Source organism: Pongo abelii, chromosome 18, assembly GCF_028885655.2.
Source record: "Pongo abelii isolate AG06213 chromosome 18, NHGRI_mPonAbe1-v2.0_pri, whole genome shotgun sequence".
Lineage (NCBI taxonomy): Eukaryota > Metazoa > Chordata > Mammalia > Primates > Hominidae > Pongo > Pongo abelii.
The window spans coordinates 72,939,094-72,957,875 of record NC_072003.2 but is presented as its reverse complement, the minus strand read 5'-3'; the positions used below and the strand labels follow the sequence as shown (position 1 = coordinate 72,957,875).

General features: G+C 44.6%; 1 protein-coding gene across 3 annotated transcripts in view; it reads right to left on the bottom strand.

Moving 5' to 3' along the window:
* The window catches only part of HYDIN (HYDIN axonemal central pair apparatus protein), a 438,909-nt gene that overhangs the window by 79,847 nt on the left and 340,280 nt on the right, over positions 1 to 18,782 (bottom strand). For all 3 annotated transcript variants that reach the window (XM_024234010.3, XM_054534089.2, XM_054534091.2), the window contains exons 54-60: positions 14,958 to 15,057; positions 13,422 to 13,521; positions 11,334 to 11,502; positions 10,589 to 10,827; positions 8,537 to 8,654; positions 3,153 to 3,357; positions 1,892 to 2,127 (exon numbers count right to left, since the gene is read on the bottom strand). In XM_024234010.3, the coding sequence (XP_024089778.2) occupies positions 1,892 to 2,127; positions 3,153 to 3,357; positions 8,537 to 8,654; positions 10,589 to 10,827; positions 11,334 to 11,502; positions 13,422 to 13,521; positions 14,958 to 15,057 (1,167 nt within the window). The remainder of the gene's footprint in view (positions 1 to 1,891; positions 2,128 to 3,152; positions 3,358 to 8,536; positions 8,655 to 10,588; positions 10,828 to 11,333; positions 11,503 to 13,421; positions 13,522 to 14,957; positions 15,058 to 18,782) is intronic.

Below are 18,782 nucleotides of genomic sequence, written 5' to 3'. Positions count from 1 at the left end.
CATGGGAAGTAGGTGGGATTCAAGACTGATTATTCCCTCTTGTTCTTAAACTGAGGGCACTCAGGTTTCTCTTTGCTTTTTCCAAGGGATAGCCTTCAAGTCTGCAAACTAGGGTGGAGGAGAACATGCGATGTCTGCAAATCCTCTTATAGTCTGCCTTTAGAAATCAGACTTGTGGCTGGGTGTGGTGGCTCACTCTTGTAATCCTAGCACTTTGGGAGGCTGAGGTGGGAGGATCGCTTGAGCCCAGGAGTTTGAGACCAGCCTGGCCAACATGGTGAAACCCTGTCTCTACAAAAAATACAAAAACTAGCCAAGTATGGTGGTGCGTGCCTGTAGTCCCAGCTACTCAGGAGGCTGAGGTGGGAGGATCACTTGAGCCCAGGAAGTCGAGGCTGCAGTGAGCCATGATGGTGCCATTGCACTCCAGCCTGGGCAACGGGAGTGAGACTGTCTCAAAAAAAAAAAAAAAAATCAGTCTTGCTCACTTTTTATCTTTTTAGTACAGAATAGGGGGAAAGCTGCCCCTTAGTATCCCAAATAAGATCAGAGAATAGGCTGGGCGCAGTGGCTCATGCCTATAATCCCAGCACTTTGGGAGGCCGAGGCGGGTGGATCACGAGGTCAGGAGATCGTGACCATCCTGGCTAACACAGTGAAACCTCGTCTCTACTAAAAATACAAAAAATTAGCCGGACATGGTGGTGGGTGCCTGTAGTCCCAGCTACTTGGGAGGCTGAGGCAGGAGAATGGCGTGAACCTGGAAGGCAGAGCTTGCAGTGAGCTGAGATTGCACCACTGCACTCCAGCCTGGGCAACAGAGCAAGACTCCGTCTCAAAAAAAAAAAAAAAAAAATCAGAGAATAATGACTGGGTGTCGCCAGGGCCTGAAGGAAGTCATAAAAGGGATTATGTAGTCTCCCCAACCATACCTCTCTGTGTTGACATTCTCCAGGAATGCACACTCCATATGTAGCTCTAGGCTGATACCAACACCCTTGGTGACTTCCCCACCACCCTCAGCTGTGAACAATGCCAGCTCCGGGACCTGAGGACCTCCTGGGCCCAGATTCTACTTTCGGGCAGAGAACTGAAGCAGCCGTCATAAAACTAGAGTATTTGCTGCACATTGGATTGGGAATTAAGGGTGACGGAAACCCATTGATTAAGACCTCTCTTGGTATCCTGAATTTTCTGTTCTGCTGTGAAAAAAAGTATGATCTGACTCAGAGAGAAAAGGCAGTTTCGAGCCTGGCAGACCCCTGAGATGGGCAATTATTTCATCTTGTGTGTGGATGAAGCTTGGCTTTAAGCCCAGCCGTATAGTCTCAGGCTCTGGGACCTAGGGGAAGGATTTAGCTTTTAAAGCCTCAGTTTCCCTAACTGTAGAATTGGGATAATAATACAAAGTCAGAAGAGTTGTTGTGAGGGTAAAAGGAGGCAGTAAATATAAATCACTTAGCACAGTGCTTGTCATATCGGAAGGGCTAAAACATGCTCACCATTTCACCTTATCCTCAGAATCTGATGCCCCCAAATCTCCCTTACCAGCAGAATATGCAGCTGGAGGCAGGCCCATCTGGAGCTGGTGCTCACCTTCACCTCTCCCCACCATGCTTTGTCTATTTTAGGCACGTAGTGAGCATTCAATGGAGGAATGCGGTTTGCTCGTTCATGTGTACTTATCACAAAGGTACCCGGAGGAGACACCCACTGGGACAAATGTATCACCACTGGCCTAGGGGAAAGCCCCTGGTTACTTCACATAACTTCCAGCAGGGCCAGATAATTTCCACTCACGCATACAGGCTCCAGAGCAGAGGATGCTGAGAGCCCTTTTTCCAGCTTTATGCCAACCACGGTGGGCCAGGGGCCATTGGGAGCGTCTTACCTTATTGGAGATAGGCCTGACTACAATGTTGACATCACAGGCGATCTTTCCCATGTTGCTGATCTTGAAACGAGCCTTGGCTTGGTGGCCCACCAGGACATTGCAGAAGATGAACTTGTTCTCGTCCTCGACGAACAGCCCCCCGCTCTCTATGGTCTGCAGGATGTGGTGCAGGTTGGCGCTGGTACATATCTGGTGCTCTTCAAATATCAAGGCGTTGTTTTCGGTCACGAAGGCTGGGGAGTGAAGGGGAGACTATGAGATGCTGCCTGATCACTGGATTCCTGCTCTGTAATTACTAATTTGGAACTCTGGATTCTCACAAAGGAGAATCGTGGAGGACACATAGGGGAAGTCATGCAAGGGGGTGTGAGGGATGGGAAACATTCTGTCTTTTCTTCCTCTTTTGTACTGTCCTTGCTGGTTGCCACACTCCAGTGAGTGTTTTTCTCCCAGTGGTAAGATCCAAGATCTGGGGTGTGCTATGGATGGAAGGAGGCTACTGGCCCACTATGCTTCAAGGCTCCAGGGATCCTATCGTCAAAGCATGAGGCATTCTCTTTGCACCTCATCTGCCCTCCTGCTGGGTTACAGATTTTGCATGCTCAGTAACTGAACATTGTTCTCTGTGGACATGTTGCCCACTGGGAGTGGCCTGGCCATGAGTGGGACTCAGTGCTCCTCGGTTCTGTGCCACAGCCCATCCCATGATGATTCTCAGATAACACTATTCATCTGGGAATCCAGGACCAGCCTCCTGGGAGTGTGAAGCTGCACCTCCTCCCTTAGGTATATGCCCTGCAAAAATACAACTGAAGACACTAGAGGAAGTTCTAGGACCCCAAAGGAAGCACCCCAGCTATGTCTGCCAGACATCTTTGGAAAAACTTGCAAGAAAGAAGGTAGAAGTGCTACAGATGAAGGTCTTTTATTTATATATTTATATTTTTGAGATGGACTCTCGCTCTGTTGTGGAGTACAGTGGCGTGATCTCAGCTCACTGCAAACTCCACCTCCTGGGTTCAAGTGCCTCCTGAGTAGCTGGGATTACAGGCATGTGCCACCACACCCAGCTAATTTTTTTGTATTTTTAGTAGAGACAGGGTTTTGCTATGTTGGCCAGGCTGGTCTCAAACTCCTGACCTTAGGTGATCTGCCCGCCTTGGCCTCCCAAAGTGCTGGGATCACAAGTGTAAGCCACTGCACCAGGTCTCAGATGAACATCTTTCAAGTGGTGCTGTCCAATGTGAGTGGTCAGTACCTGGTAGACAGGCTTCAGCCAGCAAAGTGTAAGGGATGCCGGCAGGGTGGACTGCAGGGTCTCGGCCGGAGATATCGATGGCTATAAACTCCTCACACTTTCCCATGGGGTCAGCCACACAGTCAACGTTGATGACCTGCTGTCCTCCGGAAGGGATGGAGCCAAACCCAGGGTACACGGTGAACATGCCATGGGCGAAGCGGGCCTGCAGGACAAGGGTGGGAGGGATAGGAGGCTTGGAGGCAGAGTGAGTGACAGCCAGACTATGGGGGCTGTGAGATGGTGTGGAAAGGGGGAGGGACATGTGGGGTTTCTTCTCACAGGCACTCTCTGGGCCCTCTCTCCTCTCCTCCTGGAGGGACAGAGGGCCAGGGATGGGAAGGGGGTCTTCAATGATAGGTTGCTCTCTCAGTGCTTCCTTCTATGCAAATTCCTTTAGACCAATCATGTTTGAACTAAGGGTTTAAGGGAACAGATAGACTCCACATCATATAGCACTTATTCAGCTGGGCATCTTGAAGCAGAGGGGTGCAGAATGGCATAGTGGGTGAGGTTATGGGCCTTTGAGTGAGACACACCTGGGTTTGAATCCCAGCCCTGCTAAATATTGACTGACCTTAAACAAATGACTTCTCTGAGTCTCAGTTTATTTATCTATAAAATGGGGCTAAAGCCCCGACCCCAGAGATTGCTGGAGGTTTAAATGAAAGAACAGGTGTGAAGCATGTAGCATAGCATCTGGTATAGAATTAGTGCTAAAACAAAACAAAACAGGATGTTGATGCAATCCTTAGATGTCCCAGCTCTTCTCTCTCCTGTTTGTAGTTTTCCAGATGACCGCAGAATGTGCTGACAATGCAGTGGCCTGAGATAAGGGAAGGGTCTGGAACAGCCCAGGTTCTGTTCTCATCCTTCCTAGAACAGAATGTCCTGCAGTGCTTCAGCTCAGAGATCCACAATTCCTCTGGAGCACAAAATCCAAGGCAGAATGCTTTTGGTGTCTTTCAGCTGCAGTGTGAAGTGCGGCATGCATAGACAGGACTTTATCTGTCCAAGGCAGCTTTCTTGAGCCTTGGGGGACCAGCTGTCCATGAATATGAGGCTTCTATTGGTTCTTGCTACCTATCTGTGAGTGATAACTTGCTCTGTGTGACTTGTGTGAGTGTTCTGCTGCACTGGACTCATACCCTGGCAGCCAGATTTGTGCAAAACCTCTGGCAGCTGGGGTTTGTGAAGGACCTCCTGCCAGATGTAGGAACCACAGCAGAAATCAGTGCTGAGTCTAGTGGCACTCTTCACACAGGCATCTGTGTGGATGCAGTCCCTAGCATTGTGCAGTGTGACTGCACAGACATACATGGAAGCTGCTATTAACTGACTTGGTCACTATTTACTGAATACCTACTATGTGCTAGGAGATGTCCTGGGCAGTGGTGATTCCCAGATAAGCCATCCTGACAGAAGAGAAGATTGGAGAATAGTAGAAAATGGCATGATGTTGTCTCAAAGGAGCAAGGTCATAGTGAGGGCAAAGAACAGCTGAAATGAGTGGAACTGAGGTAGCAGAAAACTAGGAGAAACAGAAGCAGTCAGAGAAAGAGGTCTTGGAAATCAAGGATTCAGAAGCACCTCAGTTTCTTGTGATGCAAGATCCAGGCTGTGACCATTAAAATAAGTTGCCAATGTAGAGGAGAGGATAAGTTCATTGCAACTGAAAGGCAGAGTGCTGGAGAGGCTGTTTCACTGAAGGCTGAGAAGATATGGTAGGCAAAGAAGGGAAAAAAATCTGTAGAAGAGATGAGAGTTACAGAAACATATGTAGAAAATTATGTATGTTAATGAAATAGAAGCCTTTGCTTGACAAGCGGAAACCACTTGAAAAGACATAAAAACCAACATGTAGAAAACCCAGTTCACTTCAATCAGTAATTATTGCTGTTCATAGAGTGCAGAATACCTGCTTCTCTCATTGCCTTCAATGCAGAGGTGGTGGCTGGAGCTGCAGCGGCCACCTTGGAACCATGAGGGAAAGGCCAAGAGAATCACAAGCAACAATAAACTATTAAACCAACACCAGCAACTGCCTACCCCATTTAAATATGCCATATTTGTTTAAACCACTAACGTTGGATTTTCTGCTATCTGCAGTCAAACATGATTCTGATACACAAATCAAGCACCTCCTCCTCTGTGAAGCCTTCAATGACTCTTTACAGCTACCCGAAACAGCAAGACTTCATTCTTCAATTTTTCTAGAGTCTATCCATCTACATGCACCTCAATTATAGTACACACACCTCAATTACAGTATTTACCATCTTGCTTAACAACTGCTCATTCACCCGCTTTTTTCATAAACCCTAAAGTATAATAATAATAATAATAATAATAATAATAAATAATAATAATAAAAATAAAGAATAAAAAAAATAAAAAAAAAAGAATTCCTATTGTCTGTCTTCAAGTTCACTGATTCTTTCCTCTACCCCGCTCTGTCTAAAATATTTCGTCTACATCCATTTAAAACCATATCAGACAGTATTATAGTTTTGCTTCCATTGACAAACATAATTTAGAAAACCCAGGAAGAGAAGTAAGGTCTACTGAATTTACCTACATTGTTGCTTACCATGTTTTTTTCTTCCTTCTTGATGTTCCATGATTATGTCTTCTGTTATTTACTTTCTGTTTTGAGAACTTCCTTTAGCCATTCTTTTAGGGTAAGTCTACTGGTGACAAATTCTTTTAGCTTTGTTTCATTTGAGAAAGTCGATTTTCCATTTATCCCTGAGAAATATTTTTGCTGGATATAAGATTCTGGGTTCACAGTTATTGGTTCTCTACATTTGAAAATATTGTGCCACTTTCTTTTGGGTCTCTATAGTTTCTGTAAGAAATCTACTGTCATTCAAGGTTCATTTCTCTCTTGATGTGTTCAAGATTTTTTTTCTTTTCTTTAATTTTCAGAAGTTTGACTATGATGTGTGTTGGTAAGGATTTCTTTTGGTTTCTCCTATTTGGGTTTGCTCAGATTCTTGAGACTGTAGGTTTACATCTTTTGCCAAATTTGAAAAGTTTTCTGTCATTATTCCTTTGAGTACCTTTTCAGTCCCATCCTCTTTTGTAACTCTTTCTGGAACTCCAATGACAAGAGCATTAGATCTTTTGTTATGGTTCCACAGATCCCTGAGCATCTATTCATTTTTTCTCATTAGACTTAAATAGACTTTCAAAAGACTCAAAACAGAGTCTACTTTCTCTCTTTTGTTTAGACTGGGCAGAATAATGGCCTCCGAAAGATGTCCACATCCTAATCTCTGGAACCTGTGAATATGTTACCTTATACAGCAAAAGGACTTGGTTGACATGATTACATTAAGAACCTTGTGATGAGGAGATTATTCTGGATTATAATGGGCCCAATGTAATCACAAGGGTCCTTAGAAATGGAAGAGAGTTAGAAGGAGATATGACTATGGAGGAGGTTGGAGTAATGTGATGTAAGAAGGATTCATCCACTGTTGCTGGCTTTGAAGATGATAGAAGGGGACTACAAACCAAGGAATGTGGGCTGCCTCTAGAGGCTAAAAAAACAATGAAAAGGATTCTTTCCTGGTGTCCCCAGAAAAGAATACAGCCCTTCCAACACCTTGATTTTAGCACTTCTGACCTACAGAACTATAAGATAAAAAATGTGTAATACTTTAAGCTTCTAAATTTGAGGTAATTTGTTGTGAGAACAATAAGAAACAAACACAGGAATCCCTATTGTCTGTCTTCAAGTTCACTGATTCTTTTCCTCTGTTCCCTCTGTGTTGTTGAGCCCATCCACTGAGTTCTAAATTTGTTTATTTATCTTCAATTCCAGAATCTCCATTTGCTTCTTCTCTACATCTTCTTTCTTTGCTGAGACATACTATTTTAAAAATTTTCCAAGCATGCTTCTTATAATTGCTCATTGAAACATTTTCAGATAATTCTAACACCTCTCTCATCTCAGTGTTGTCATCCAGCATTTATCTATTTTCCTTCCGTTTGAATTCTTCCTGGTTCTTGGTATGATGAGTGATTTTCAGTTGAAACCTGGACATTTTGGGTGTTAATGCTATGAGACTCGGGATCTGATTTAAATCTGTTTGAGCTGGCTTTCTTTTGGCACTGCCCTGGCAGGGGAAGGTAGTACACTGCCTTGCTACTGCCAGGTGGGGGCAGTGGTCCAGATTCCCCACTCAGACCCATCATTCCTGCTGGGCAGGGGTGGGTGTACCAGCTCTCCACTAGTCCTCAATGGATACCTGCCTGGTGGGGATGGGTGAGTGCCTGTTACTGTTCTGCTGATGCCATGGGAGATGGAGGAGTCCTCTGACATCATTCCAGCAGGGGACGGGGGAATGTCTCATTACCACTAGGTTGGGGTGGACGTCATGGTTCCCCATGTGGTATCTCCACAAACAGCACTGGAGGTGGTGGAGGACGCTTGTTACCACCCATGGGAATGAAAGTCTTGGCTTTGTATTCGACCTTCTCTGACACCACCCTGGCAAGAGGGTGGGGCACCTCATGACAGGTTGGAGAGGGTGGAGTCTAGACTCTCTATTTGGCCTTTGCTAGCAAAGGTGGCGTGGGGCCAGATATTTTTCTTTGGTGTTTGGCTGGGGTAGAACAGTTATTATCTAGAAGTTTTCTGTCTTTCTAGGCTAACTGTTGTCTTTCGGTTACTGTCTAGAAGTTTTCTGTCTTTCTAGAGGCAACCTAGAAAGGCAGAAAGAAAGTAGGAGTAGGCTTCTGTTGGGGCTTTCTTTTTGTCTGTGTCTGTTGATGTTTTAGGGTTGCTGGCTGCTTCAGCACCCAGTCTGGGAGATATGAGGTAAAAAGAAAACTTGGGAGCTCACCACCTGGATCTTCCTTGGGTCCCAAAGACCCTGGGGCTGGTCTAGTTTCTTCTCTCTATCTTTCAGAGTCTGAAGTCTGTTTTATACATGATGCCCAGGGTTTTTAGTTGTACTTAATTGGGAAGAATAGGGAAAAGTACATCTAGTTGATCTTACCGGAAGCAGAAATCCTCGAATCTCCTTTTATTTAAGCCTATTTGAATGGGCTTCTCTTTCTTATAAACAAATTATTCTTGATTAAAATACATATGAAGAGTAGAAACAATTTTAAGGCAGTGGAAAGCCAATGAAGGTTGTAAAGCAAAAGAGGATATCCAAATTAAAGGTCATAACATCTTAGCTTAAAATGAAAGTGACATTTCAGTATAATTATTTCATATTCCTGCCATGATGGATTCAAATCCTATTATCCTAGGGAAGTATTTGGTGTCAAGAGCTAATTGGGAGTTGGCCTTACTGGGTATCTGTAAGAACAGGGAAAAGGACACGCACCTGGCCTGTGGTGGTTACTTCTTTCTGAATTGTGTCAGAGAATTTGGCTGCTCTGGAAGAGCCAGTTTTGTAGAAGTTCTCACTTTCTCGGGATCTTGCTTGTCTGACGTGGCTGGCTCTGATTAAAAAAGCAAGAGTATACCCTTAGGTTGCGGGGTGGGGGGTAACATTAGACACCACCTGTCTGTCTTCTTGCAAGGGCCCTTCTCCCAGGAATGGGGGAAGGGGCCCTTCTTTGCCCAAGAGGACGCTGGAGTGGCATAGTTAGCTAGTTAATCACTGACCAAACTCATTTAGCAATTGTAAGGAAACTAGGAGGTAAGATACTTATTAAATATGATTTATAGGGACACTGAAAATTACTGCAAGAAGATAGTAATTTTTAAATGCCTACTTGAGTTCACTGGAAAGCAGTGTGTAGAAAATTACTTGTGGATGTCAAATGTTTTACTTAATCTCATTTTAAAAAGTGAAATGGCAAATAAATTAAGCTCTGTTCTGTATCTTCACATTTACAGTCATGATGTTTTTAAGGTTTAGTATAAGCAGTAGTTCAAATATAGGTCTTGGTAATTGTTCACTTGCCTTGAAACTAGTTTATCCAATAATTAGTTTGCCTAGAGACCAGTTCACCTAAAATATTCAAATGTATCTGAAATGTATCTTAAACTTTTGAGAATTTTATATATTCAAGCATTCACTTGCTTAATGACCAGAACACCTGAAGTTTAACTCCCTTTCATGTGCTTTGCATGAACTTGTGCAGGCTAAAATAAAAAATAAATAAAAAACAATGTAAAGCAAAACAGAATTAAGTTATAATCATTATAGACATTACATTGTTATAAAATAAATTGTAAAAAAATTCAGTTGAAATTAAATTAGGAAGAAAGACTTTATACAATTTAACTCTACATTTAAAAAAATGTTCAAACTTTGTCAAAACAGAAAAGAATAGCTACAGAAATATAAAACAACTACAATGTAAAGCCATACATCTTATTTAAAAGAATTAACTAGAAAGTCAAATTAAATCAGAAGTGCCTCATGAATTGATAAAAGCCATCCTTAATTTGCCCAAAAATGAGTATGGCAGCCCAATGGAAGCCAAAAGCACTCAAAAGACAAATTGTTTTGGGTGAATTGATTGACAGCCTCCTTTTGAAGAACATGGAGTTTTGCTGTTGGAACAACTATTAAGGTAGCTTTGTGATGGTGTCTTCATGGGGAGAAGGCAATAATAGCAACAGGCAATAACAATAACAGTCCCTGGTAGGCTGAAGGCATCACCACACTTCCTCTCTTCTGAGCTTCCAGAGCAGCCCCACCATGAAGCACTGCTATGATTTCTTTTGATTTAGCTTCCTGTGATAATAATTAATTGGCATTGTACAGAATGACATATAGGACAATGATCTAATAAGTCCTTCAGCACACCAGAAGCACCAGGACAACAGACAAAATTCCAGGCAGAAGACTATGTTTGTTCAACTAAAATTTATGATATATTCTACAGGAAATCTATGAAACCTGGAGTCAGAAGATGTGGGCTCACACCAAGATCTACTGGTGATTTTGTGTATAATACATAATTTTTAATTTTTAATTTTTTATTTTTTTGAGATGGAGTCTTGCTCTGTTGCCCAAACTGGAGTGCAGTGGTGCGATCTCGGCTCACTGCAACCTCCGCCTCTCGAGTTCAAGCGATTCTCCTGCCTCAGAGTGGCTGGGATTACAGGCATGTGCCGCCACACCTGGCTAATTTTTGTATTGTTAGTAGAGATGGGGTTTCACCACATTGGCCAGGCTGGTATCCACCTCCTGATCTCAGGTGATCTGCCTGCCTTGGCCTCCCAAAGTGCTGGGATTACAGGTGTGAGCCACTGCGCCCAGCTTTTGTGCATAATCTAAACGAGCTATTTCTAAATCTTACTGATCTCACCCACAAAATGGGATTGGGTGAATTTAAGTAAGATATACGAAAGCTCTTTATAAAATATAAAGCACAAATTAAAGAGGGAATGGAATGAGTTAAATAAATATTTGTCTTACGCTTTCTTTTGATGAATGGGGCTCTCCCCTGTCAGCTTATAAAGGGCGAACTTGAAGTCAGTAACACCTTGATTTTCTATGGTGAAGGTGGTGCTTTTACGAGTGCCACAGATCAAAGCTCCAAAGTTGATGACAGAGGAGGGTGTGATGTTGTATTTGGAATATACTGCATTCACGGAAAACTTAATTGGGATGCTGGCAATGATCTCACCTCCTTCTGAAATATTGGGCTCAATAATCTAGAAAGGGAAGAAGAATGAGCAAGTCAGCCACTGCTGTAGCTACAGAATTCCCATGATTATCTACCCCGTTCCCTATTTTCATCATTGACATGAGCCATGTTCTTTATTTCACTGTCTTTGTATTATTGCATCAACAATGATATTAGCAAACACTAAAACAGAGCTTACTGTGTACCAGCCAATGGTCAACATAGCCAACTTTTTTGGCCAACATAGCCTCCTATTTTCAGTTCCCTGCTCATCCTTTGCACTTGATGATGGGACTCAGCTTCCCTGCCTCTGATGCTCCCCAAAGACTTGGGGGCACATTTCCTCGCTGGATCTAATTCTGATGACTTTGTCTGATAGTTAGGACAGAACCCCAGTGTATCCTATCCAGTTGCCACCCAGGCCAGCCCTCCCCTTTTCTTCCTGGAGCATGGATTAGGCCATGTATCCTTATTTGCAACAGGAGTCCCACGATCCTGCCATTGAGGCAGCCCCTCCCTTTGGAGCTCTCTTACCTGACAGCGCAGAACAGGCTGGTGCTCAATCTTCACTTCCTTCTTTGCACGGAAGAAAACTTGGACATTTGTGGGTTTTTCTGTTGGGGTCAGTGAACCCTTTCTGGGTTGGACTGAGATCATGGAATTTATATTAGGTGTTGAAATCCCTACAGAGTCCACGGAAAAGCTGAAAGACAAGAATAAAAAGTCAGCCTAGGTCATTATCCCGGGAACTCAAGATCCCAGAGAGGAGACTCTAGACAGTTGAGTGCCTGCTGTGTTTCCAGCCCTGTTTAGCCACTCGTCCGGCAGGGTCCACTGTGCTTTGTATGCTGTGATTGCCTCTCCTTAGCCAGGATTGACCAGGCCAGGAATTGATGCTTACAGCAAAGACAGCCATACTCTATCCTATGGTCAAGAGAGGCCATTGCAGGAGATCTCTGTCCAACAGGGACATTGGATACGAAAAAGGATCAACTAAATTAATTCTCTCTTTCTCTGTTTGTGTCTATCTGGCTTTCAGTACATGCAGAGCGAACAGTGACACAGAAACCAGGGAACCTGGGGAGAGAGACAGCAGGGAGGGGGCAGGGGTCCTGCAAAAGAGGTACTAGGGAGGGAAGCCCATGGCCTACTGGAGGTGAGGCAAGAACCACAGGAAGAAGCTGGCTGATGAGACCGACAGAGGGACTGGCGTAGGCTCAAGATGTATCCCACCTAGGCAGAGGTGGGATGCCCGGAGTTGCTGTGGGGCTCTGAATGTCACCCCCATGCTCCAGGAGACCCTGGTTGCCCAATTACTTGTACCCCTGTGCCTCCTTGCTTCCCTGCACATTCTTTCAACAAACCCTGTATCACCTGTTCCAACCTGAGAGTGACTCCATTCCATGCAACCTCAAAGAGCACAGCTAATACCCCTGTCTTAATCTAAAAGAAAACTCACCAACAGGCAAGATTCCACTTAGCACTAATTCTAAACTGACAGCGGAAAAGTCTCTTTGTCAACTGTGAATTCTTGGGGAAGGAGAACTTTCCATGGAATGAAAAATGCGGGCATTGCCAGGAAGGGCTGTGTGGCCCTGTCTGAGGGGTGTTTCCCTCCCTCCTCCTCTGTGCCACTCTTTCCTTGCTGAGGAGCCTCTCTGATTTTGTGTTTCTTTTTTTCTTTTCTATTTTTTTTTTTTTTTTAGACAGGGTCTCACTCTGTTGCTGAGGCTGGAGTGCAGTGGCATGATCACAGCTCACTGCAGCCTTGACCCCTCTGGGCTCAAGCAATCCTCCCATTCCAGTCTCCCAAGTAGTTGGGACTACAAGTGATACGACCACCACGCTTAGCTAACTTTTTTTGTATTTTGTAGAGGCAGAGGGTGTCTCGCCATTTTGCTCAGGCTGGTCTCAAACTCCTGGGCTCAAGCAATCTACCTGCCTTGGCCTCCTACAGTGCTGGGATTGCAGGCATGAGCCACCACACCCAGCCTCTGTGTTTCATTTTTAATCTCAGGGGATGAACACAAGCTGGAGCTCTATTCTACCAAGCCACTATTTGGACTGTATAATATCATGGTTCTTACAATGTAATGAACAAGGAAAGCCCTTTCTTCACATGAAATCTGCTGAAGAAGGCCTCCTTGTAAAGCAGATAAGAGCTGGCAGAAGGCAGGACAGCTTGAGGCCAGGTCGCCCATCTCCAGTCTCTCCCTCCACCCTGGGACCTCTTCTCACCCCTAGAATCTCCCCCTCCCGGCCTCTTCCCCTAAGTCTCTTCCTCCATTCCCAGACACCTATGGTTCCAACTGGCCAGGTACCTCAGGGCCACTTAAAGGCCCCTGTTAAGCTGCAGAGTTGGGAGCAGTGTGAGAATCTCTGCTCCCTTAGTAGGTAGAATTCCATTCATTTGAAGCCAAGGGAGGCAAAAAAGCAGAGACGGTTCTTATGATTTCCTTGACTGACTGATAAGTTTCCCAGACCACACTCCTCCCCACGGTGGACTTGACGGCCAGCCGCAAACCCCATGGGATGCAGGTTACCTGAACGCGATCTCATATTTCCCCACATTCCGCCCCACGGCGGACTTGATGGCCTTACACCTGATGGGATTCCAGTTACCTGAACGCGATCTCGTATTTCCCACGGTTCTTCAACTGCAGGGGCTGCTTCACCTCCTCTGTGACCCTGACAATCCCAAAATCCAGGCCCCCTTCAGCTCCTGCAGAAACCAGGGGCCAGGGCAGAGAGGGGCGAGTGGGAATGAGGGTGGGAAGCAGGGGAAGTGCCTGTTGAAATTCACATGGAAAATGCATGGTGACAGTTTAAGAGAATTTGTTTTCTGAAAGTACTGTGGCTAGAAAAGCCTCTTATAATTGAGTCTGGGCAAACAAACAACAGATGCTGCTCTTGATGCACTCTACAGGGCTGGTCCCTCTGGATTCCCTCCATCCTAGGATCATTGCCTTTCATGTCTACCATCAGCTAAAACTTCCAGTATTTAAAAAAATCTTGCATAAAGTTGGGATATTACACATACATTTATGTTGTTTTACTTAGCATTACTTCATAAGCATTTCCCCCAAATAATTAAAAACTCCTCATAAGTGTGATCTTAGTGGCTGCAAAATATCCCACGATATGGCGGCTCCATAATTCATGATATTATTCCTACAATACTATTATTTCATTATTGATGGGCATTTAGGTTTTTCCAACTTTTCATTGTTATAAAAAATGTTGCAATAAAAGATCTTTGTGCATGAGACTCATGACATCTAAACTAACACGTGGCTCTAACATTCTATGAGTTTTGCTGAGGAGACCTCTTGGGGAAAGGAGGGAAATGCAGAGCTGTAGGCTAAAGGGAGAGCTGAAACTTGGGTGTTAGGGTAGTGTGGGGACAGACAACAGCCTCACCCCCACCCCCCAATTCCTGGAATCTGTGAATATGCCACCTTACATGGCATAGGGGAATTAAAGAAGCAGATGGAATTAATTCACTGACCTACAAATACAGAGATTAATTTGGAATATCTTGGTCAGCTCAATAGAATCACAAGGGGGCTTAAGAGCAAAAGAGGAAGGCAGGGTGGGAGAACCAGAGAAAAGGCAACGTGAGATGGAGCTGGCCCAACCTTGCTGTCTTTGAATGTGGAGGAAGGGGACCATGTGGGCGGCCTCTAGGAGTTGGAAACAGTATGGAAATGGATTCTCCCCCAGAGCTTCCAGAAGGGAAGGCAGCCCTGCTGACACCTTGATTTTAGCCTAGTGAGACCCATTTTGCACTTGTGACTTCCAGAACTGTAGGGTAATAGGTTTGTGTTGTTTTAAGCCAGAAAGCTTATGGGGACATTTTATGGCAGTGATAGAAAACTAATACAGGAAAGAGGAGAGGTGTTTACTGTAAATGACTGCTCTGAAAAGAGCTCTGCAAATTTTACATCTATGACCACCCGCTTTCTACCTCTGGTTGGAGAAATTATGATTTGTAGTCATGTTGCTAATATCACTCTGGGGCTCACATTATTATTTATTAAAATTGCCCCATCCCCAATCCCTGCAATACTAACAACACACTAGCCTTTCTCTACACAGAAATACACTATACAAAAGACCCAACTTCCAAACACCCTGTCCTTGAAGGGCCCAACAGACCTTTGGGGAAGGTGATGTCCAAGGCGATGTCATATGCCTCTGCAAAGACCATGATATTTTCAATCTGAACAACACCAAGAAGATTTTCAGCATCTAAAACCTGGCAGGGAAAGAGAAATTCTTCAGTAAAAGCAAGACCTGTAGGTGCTTGGAGCCTGAAACATGTAACATCCCAAAGGGGATACGGCAGGGAACGTTTTGAAATGTATTCCCCTGTAGGTATTTTATCTTCACCAAGCATTTGGTAGGATTTGTGCTCCTCTTAATACTCTGGGGAATGCTGGTATAAAGAATACAAGAATGGGGAAAAGAGACTGACTTTTTTATTGCTGCTACATTACTGAAGTTTGGGCTTGGGGTAGACATTACAGGAAAGTGGTTTTCTTTTTTGAGACAGGCTCTCACTCTGTCACCCAGGCTGGAGTGCAGTGGCGCAATCTCGGCTCACCGCAGCCTCGACCTCCCGGGCTCAAGCCATCCTCCCATCTCAGCCTCTCGAGTAGCTGGGACTACAGGAGTGCATCGTCATGCTAGGCTAATTTTTGTATTTTTTTTATAGAGATAGGGTTTCACCATGTTGCCTAGGCTGGTCTTGAACTCTTGAACTCAAACAATCCTCCCGTCTCAGCCTCCAAAAGTGTTGGGTTATAGATCTGAGCCATCATGCCTGACTGTTTTTTTTTTTTTTTTTTTTTTTTTTTTTTTTTTTTTTTTTTTTTTTTTTTTTTTTTTTTTTTAAAAACTTCTAAATCAAATGAACCTGGTGAGCATTGCCCTGACAGTTGAAATGGAAAACCTTTATGCTCCAGGTCATCCTTGCGCTACTCATTTTATAAATTTGAATCGTTCTGTTCTTTGTGGCTCAGCCTGTGGGGAGTGCTAGACTTTTCATAGAAAGCAAGTGTTTAATGTTTGGAAATATCCAATGTTTTATTTCTGTGAATATCGTGGTGATTAGGACCCCTCTGTTGTCATGCCTGGGGGTGGTCCCTCCCTCACTGTTCTCTGGCACCTCTAAACTGCTGCAGCTGTCAGCCTGACCTGATCGCTGACTATTTTTTTCCCTCTTCTTTATATATACATATATTTTATTTTGATAGCTTTTGGGGGTACAAATGGTTAGACTGACAACCCACAGAATGGCAGAAAATATTTGCAAACTATGCATCTGACAAAGGACTAATATCCAAAATATACAAGGAACTCAATCAAATCAACAAAAAATCCCCAAATAATCCCATCAAAAAGTGGGTAAATGACATGAACCAACTGTTGCCTCTTGAGGCTAACTAGGAGGTGGTAAAGGGTCCATCTGTCCAGGAAAAGAACTGGTGGGCAGTGGGGGAAGCTCTCCTGGGTCTGCTCTGGGGAGTCCACCTCTGTCTCTGCTCCAGTTGAAAGCCCAAGCCACCTACTCCCCATTGCATGTGCTTTGGGTGCCAGGAGGAAATTTGCAGCTGTCACCAAACTCAAGTTTTAATTCAGAATTTCCATCTTCTCTTTCATTAGATGCTTGCCAATGTTTCACGGAGCAAACTGGACCGACTTGAGTTTCGCCTTCTTTCTCTGACTGCTTGCCCTCTGACAGATGACAAGATGGGCTGACAGGATGTGTGCAGTGCCTCTCTCTTGAGGGATGCCAAGTGCCTGGCGCCTTCTATTTCTTGGCTTCCCCAGGGTGGGTTGGAGGCAGTGGGGAGACTGAATTTTGAATTGAGGAAAATAGGAAGGACAATTGAAGAGTTATACAGATGAAATAAAACAAGTTCACCAAAGGCTTTCCAAAGGGACTGGAGATGAAGGCATTTCATTCTGTGGAGGTGGAAGTGAATATAAGTTCACTTTGGGGGACTCTACGGAGGTCCACACTGCTTTGTTCAGAGCCCTAATCAGGCTGCTGTTTGGCTGGGACACATGGAGATGGTCACAACAGTTGTGAAAATACAAAAATGTGGCCAGTTGCAGTGGCTCACGCCTATAATCCCAGCACTTTGGGAGGACAAGGTGGGCAGATCGCTTGAGCTCAGGAGTTTGGGACCTGCCTGGGCAACATGGCAAGACCTCATCTCTACAAAAAATACAAAAATTAGCTGGGTGTGGTGGTGCACGCCTGTGGTCCTAGCTACTCAGGAGGCTGAGGTGGGTGGATCGCTTGAGCCCAGGAGGTGGAAGTTGCAGTGAGCTGAGATTGCATCACTGCACTCCAGCCTGAGCAACAGACTGAGACCCTGTGTCAAGAAAAATAAAACAAAATAATAATAAAAACAAAAACCATTCTGTACCAGTTGGTAAGCAGCTGTCATGATGACCTCTCCAATATCCCCTTGCTGCCTGCCTCCTGTGCATCCCCACCACAGGAACCCCTGGACTCCCCATGACCCTGCAACTAAAGAACAAAGCTGGCACAGCTGGGGGACTCCAGGCTCTACACCAGCCAGGGGTCTGGGTACCTGGTGCAGAGGCCTGTGCCTGTGCAGAGGCTGGTGCTAAAAGCATTGACCAGAACCTCTGGGCTTCTACACATTCATGGAGTGAATGAATCTATCAATATCTGTTTTCAGCCCTTTCAGTGAAGGGCTGTCACTGATAAGGGATAAGAGAGATCAGATCCACTGAGTGGCCCCAAAGGTAGAAACATGATTCGTGCATGTAATTGACAGGGAGAATTCTGAGCTAAACTCAAAGAAGAATTGACAGACCTGTTTAAAGGGAGAACAGGCTACTTTAAGTGGTAGTGGTAAATTTTCTGTTCCTGGAAGCATTCAAAGAGAAGCTGGGATGATTCCTTGAATGTCGAAGAATCAGTTCAAGTATATATATATATTTTTTGAGACAGAGTCTTGCTCTCTTGCCCAGGCTGGAGTGCAGTGGTGTGATCTTGGCTCATTGCAACCTCCGCCTCCAGGGTTCAAGTGATTCTCCTGCCTCAGCCTCCAGAGTAGCTGGGGTTACAGGCATGTGCCACCACATCCGGCTAATTTTTGTAATTTGTAATTTTGTATTTTTGTATTTAGAGGCGCAGTTTCACCATGTTGGCCAGGCTGGTCTCAAACTCCTGACCTCAAGTGATCTACCCACCTTGGCCTCCCAAAATGATGGGATTACAGGTGTGAGCCACCACGCCTGGCCTAGTTCAAGTATTAAAACTCAATGGCATTCATTTATTCATTAGATTCTACTGAGTGCCTACTTCATCCAATCCCATGCTAGACACTGGGAATATGATGGTATGGGGGGTTGAACAGTGGGTCCCCCAAAAAGTATGTCTACTTCTTAACTCCTGGAGCCTGTGAATATGACCTTATTTGGAAGAAAGGGTATTTGTAGATTTAATTCAGTCAAAGATCTAGAGATGAGATCATCTTAGATTATCTGAGTGGGCCTTAAATCCAATGATAAATATTCTTATAAGAGACAGAAGAGAAGACACAGACAGAAGAGGTGTTGTGATGATGACAGAGGCGGAGACTGGAGTGATGCAGTCACAAGCTGAGAACACTCACAGGAGACCCCAGAAGCTGAAGGGGAGAGAGAGGAAGGGTTCTTCCCTGGAGCCTTCAGACAGAGCATGGCCCTGCCGGCACCTTGATTTTGGACATCTCACCTCCAGAACGGTGAGAGAGGAATGTCTGTTTTTTAAAGTCACCCAGTGTGTCGTAATTTGTTATAGTAGCCCTGGGGAACTAAGACAGATGTTAAGTCAGGTGAGATCCTGCCCTGATGCAGTTCATATAAGAAAGTAAAGAAGGAAGCAGGATAATTTTAGGAAGAGGTGGAAGAGGTGGTGCTCTGAAGGATGGAAGATGGGGTGGGTTATTGCACATA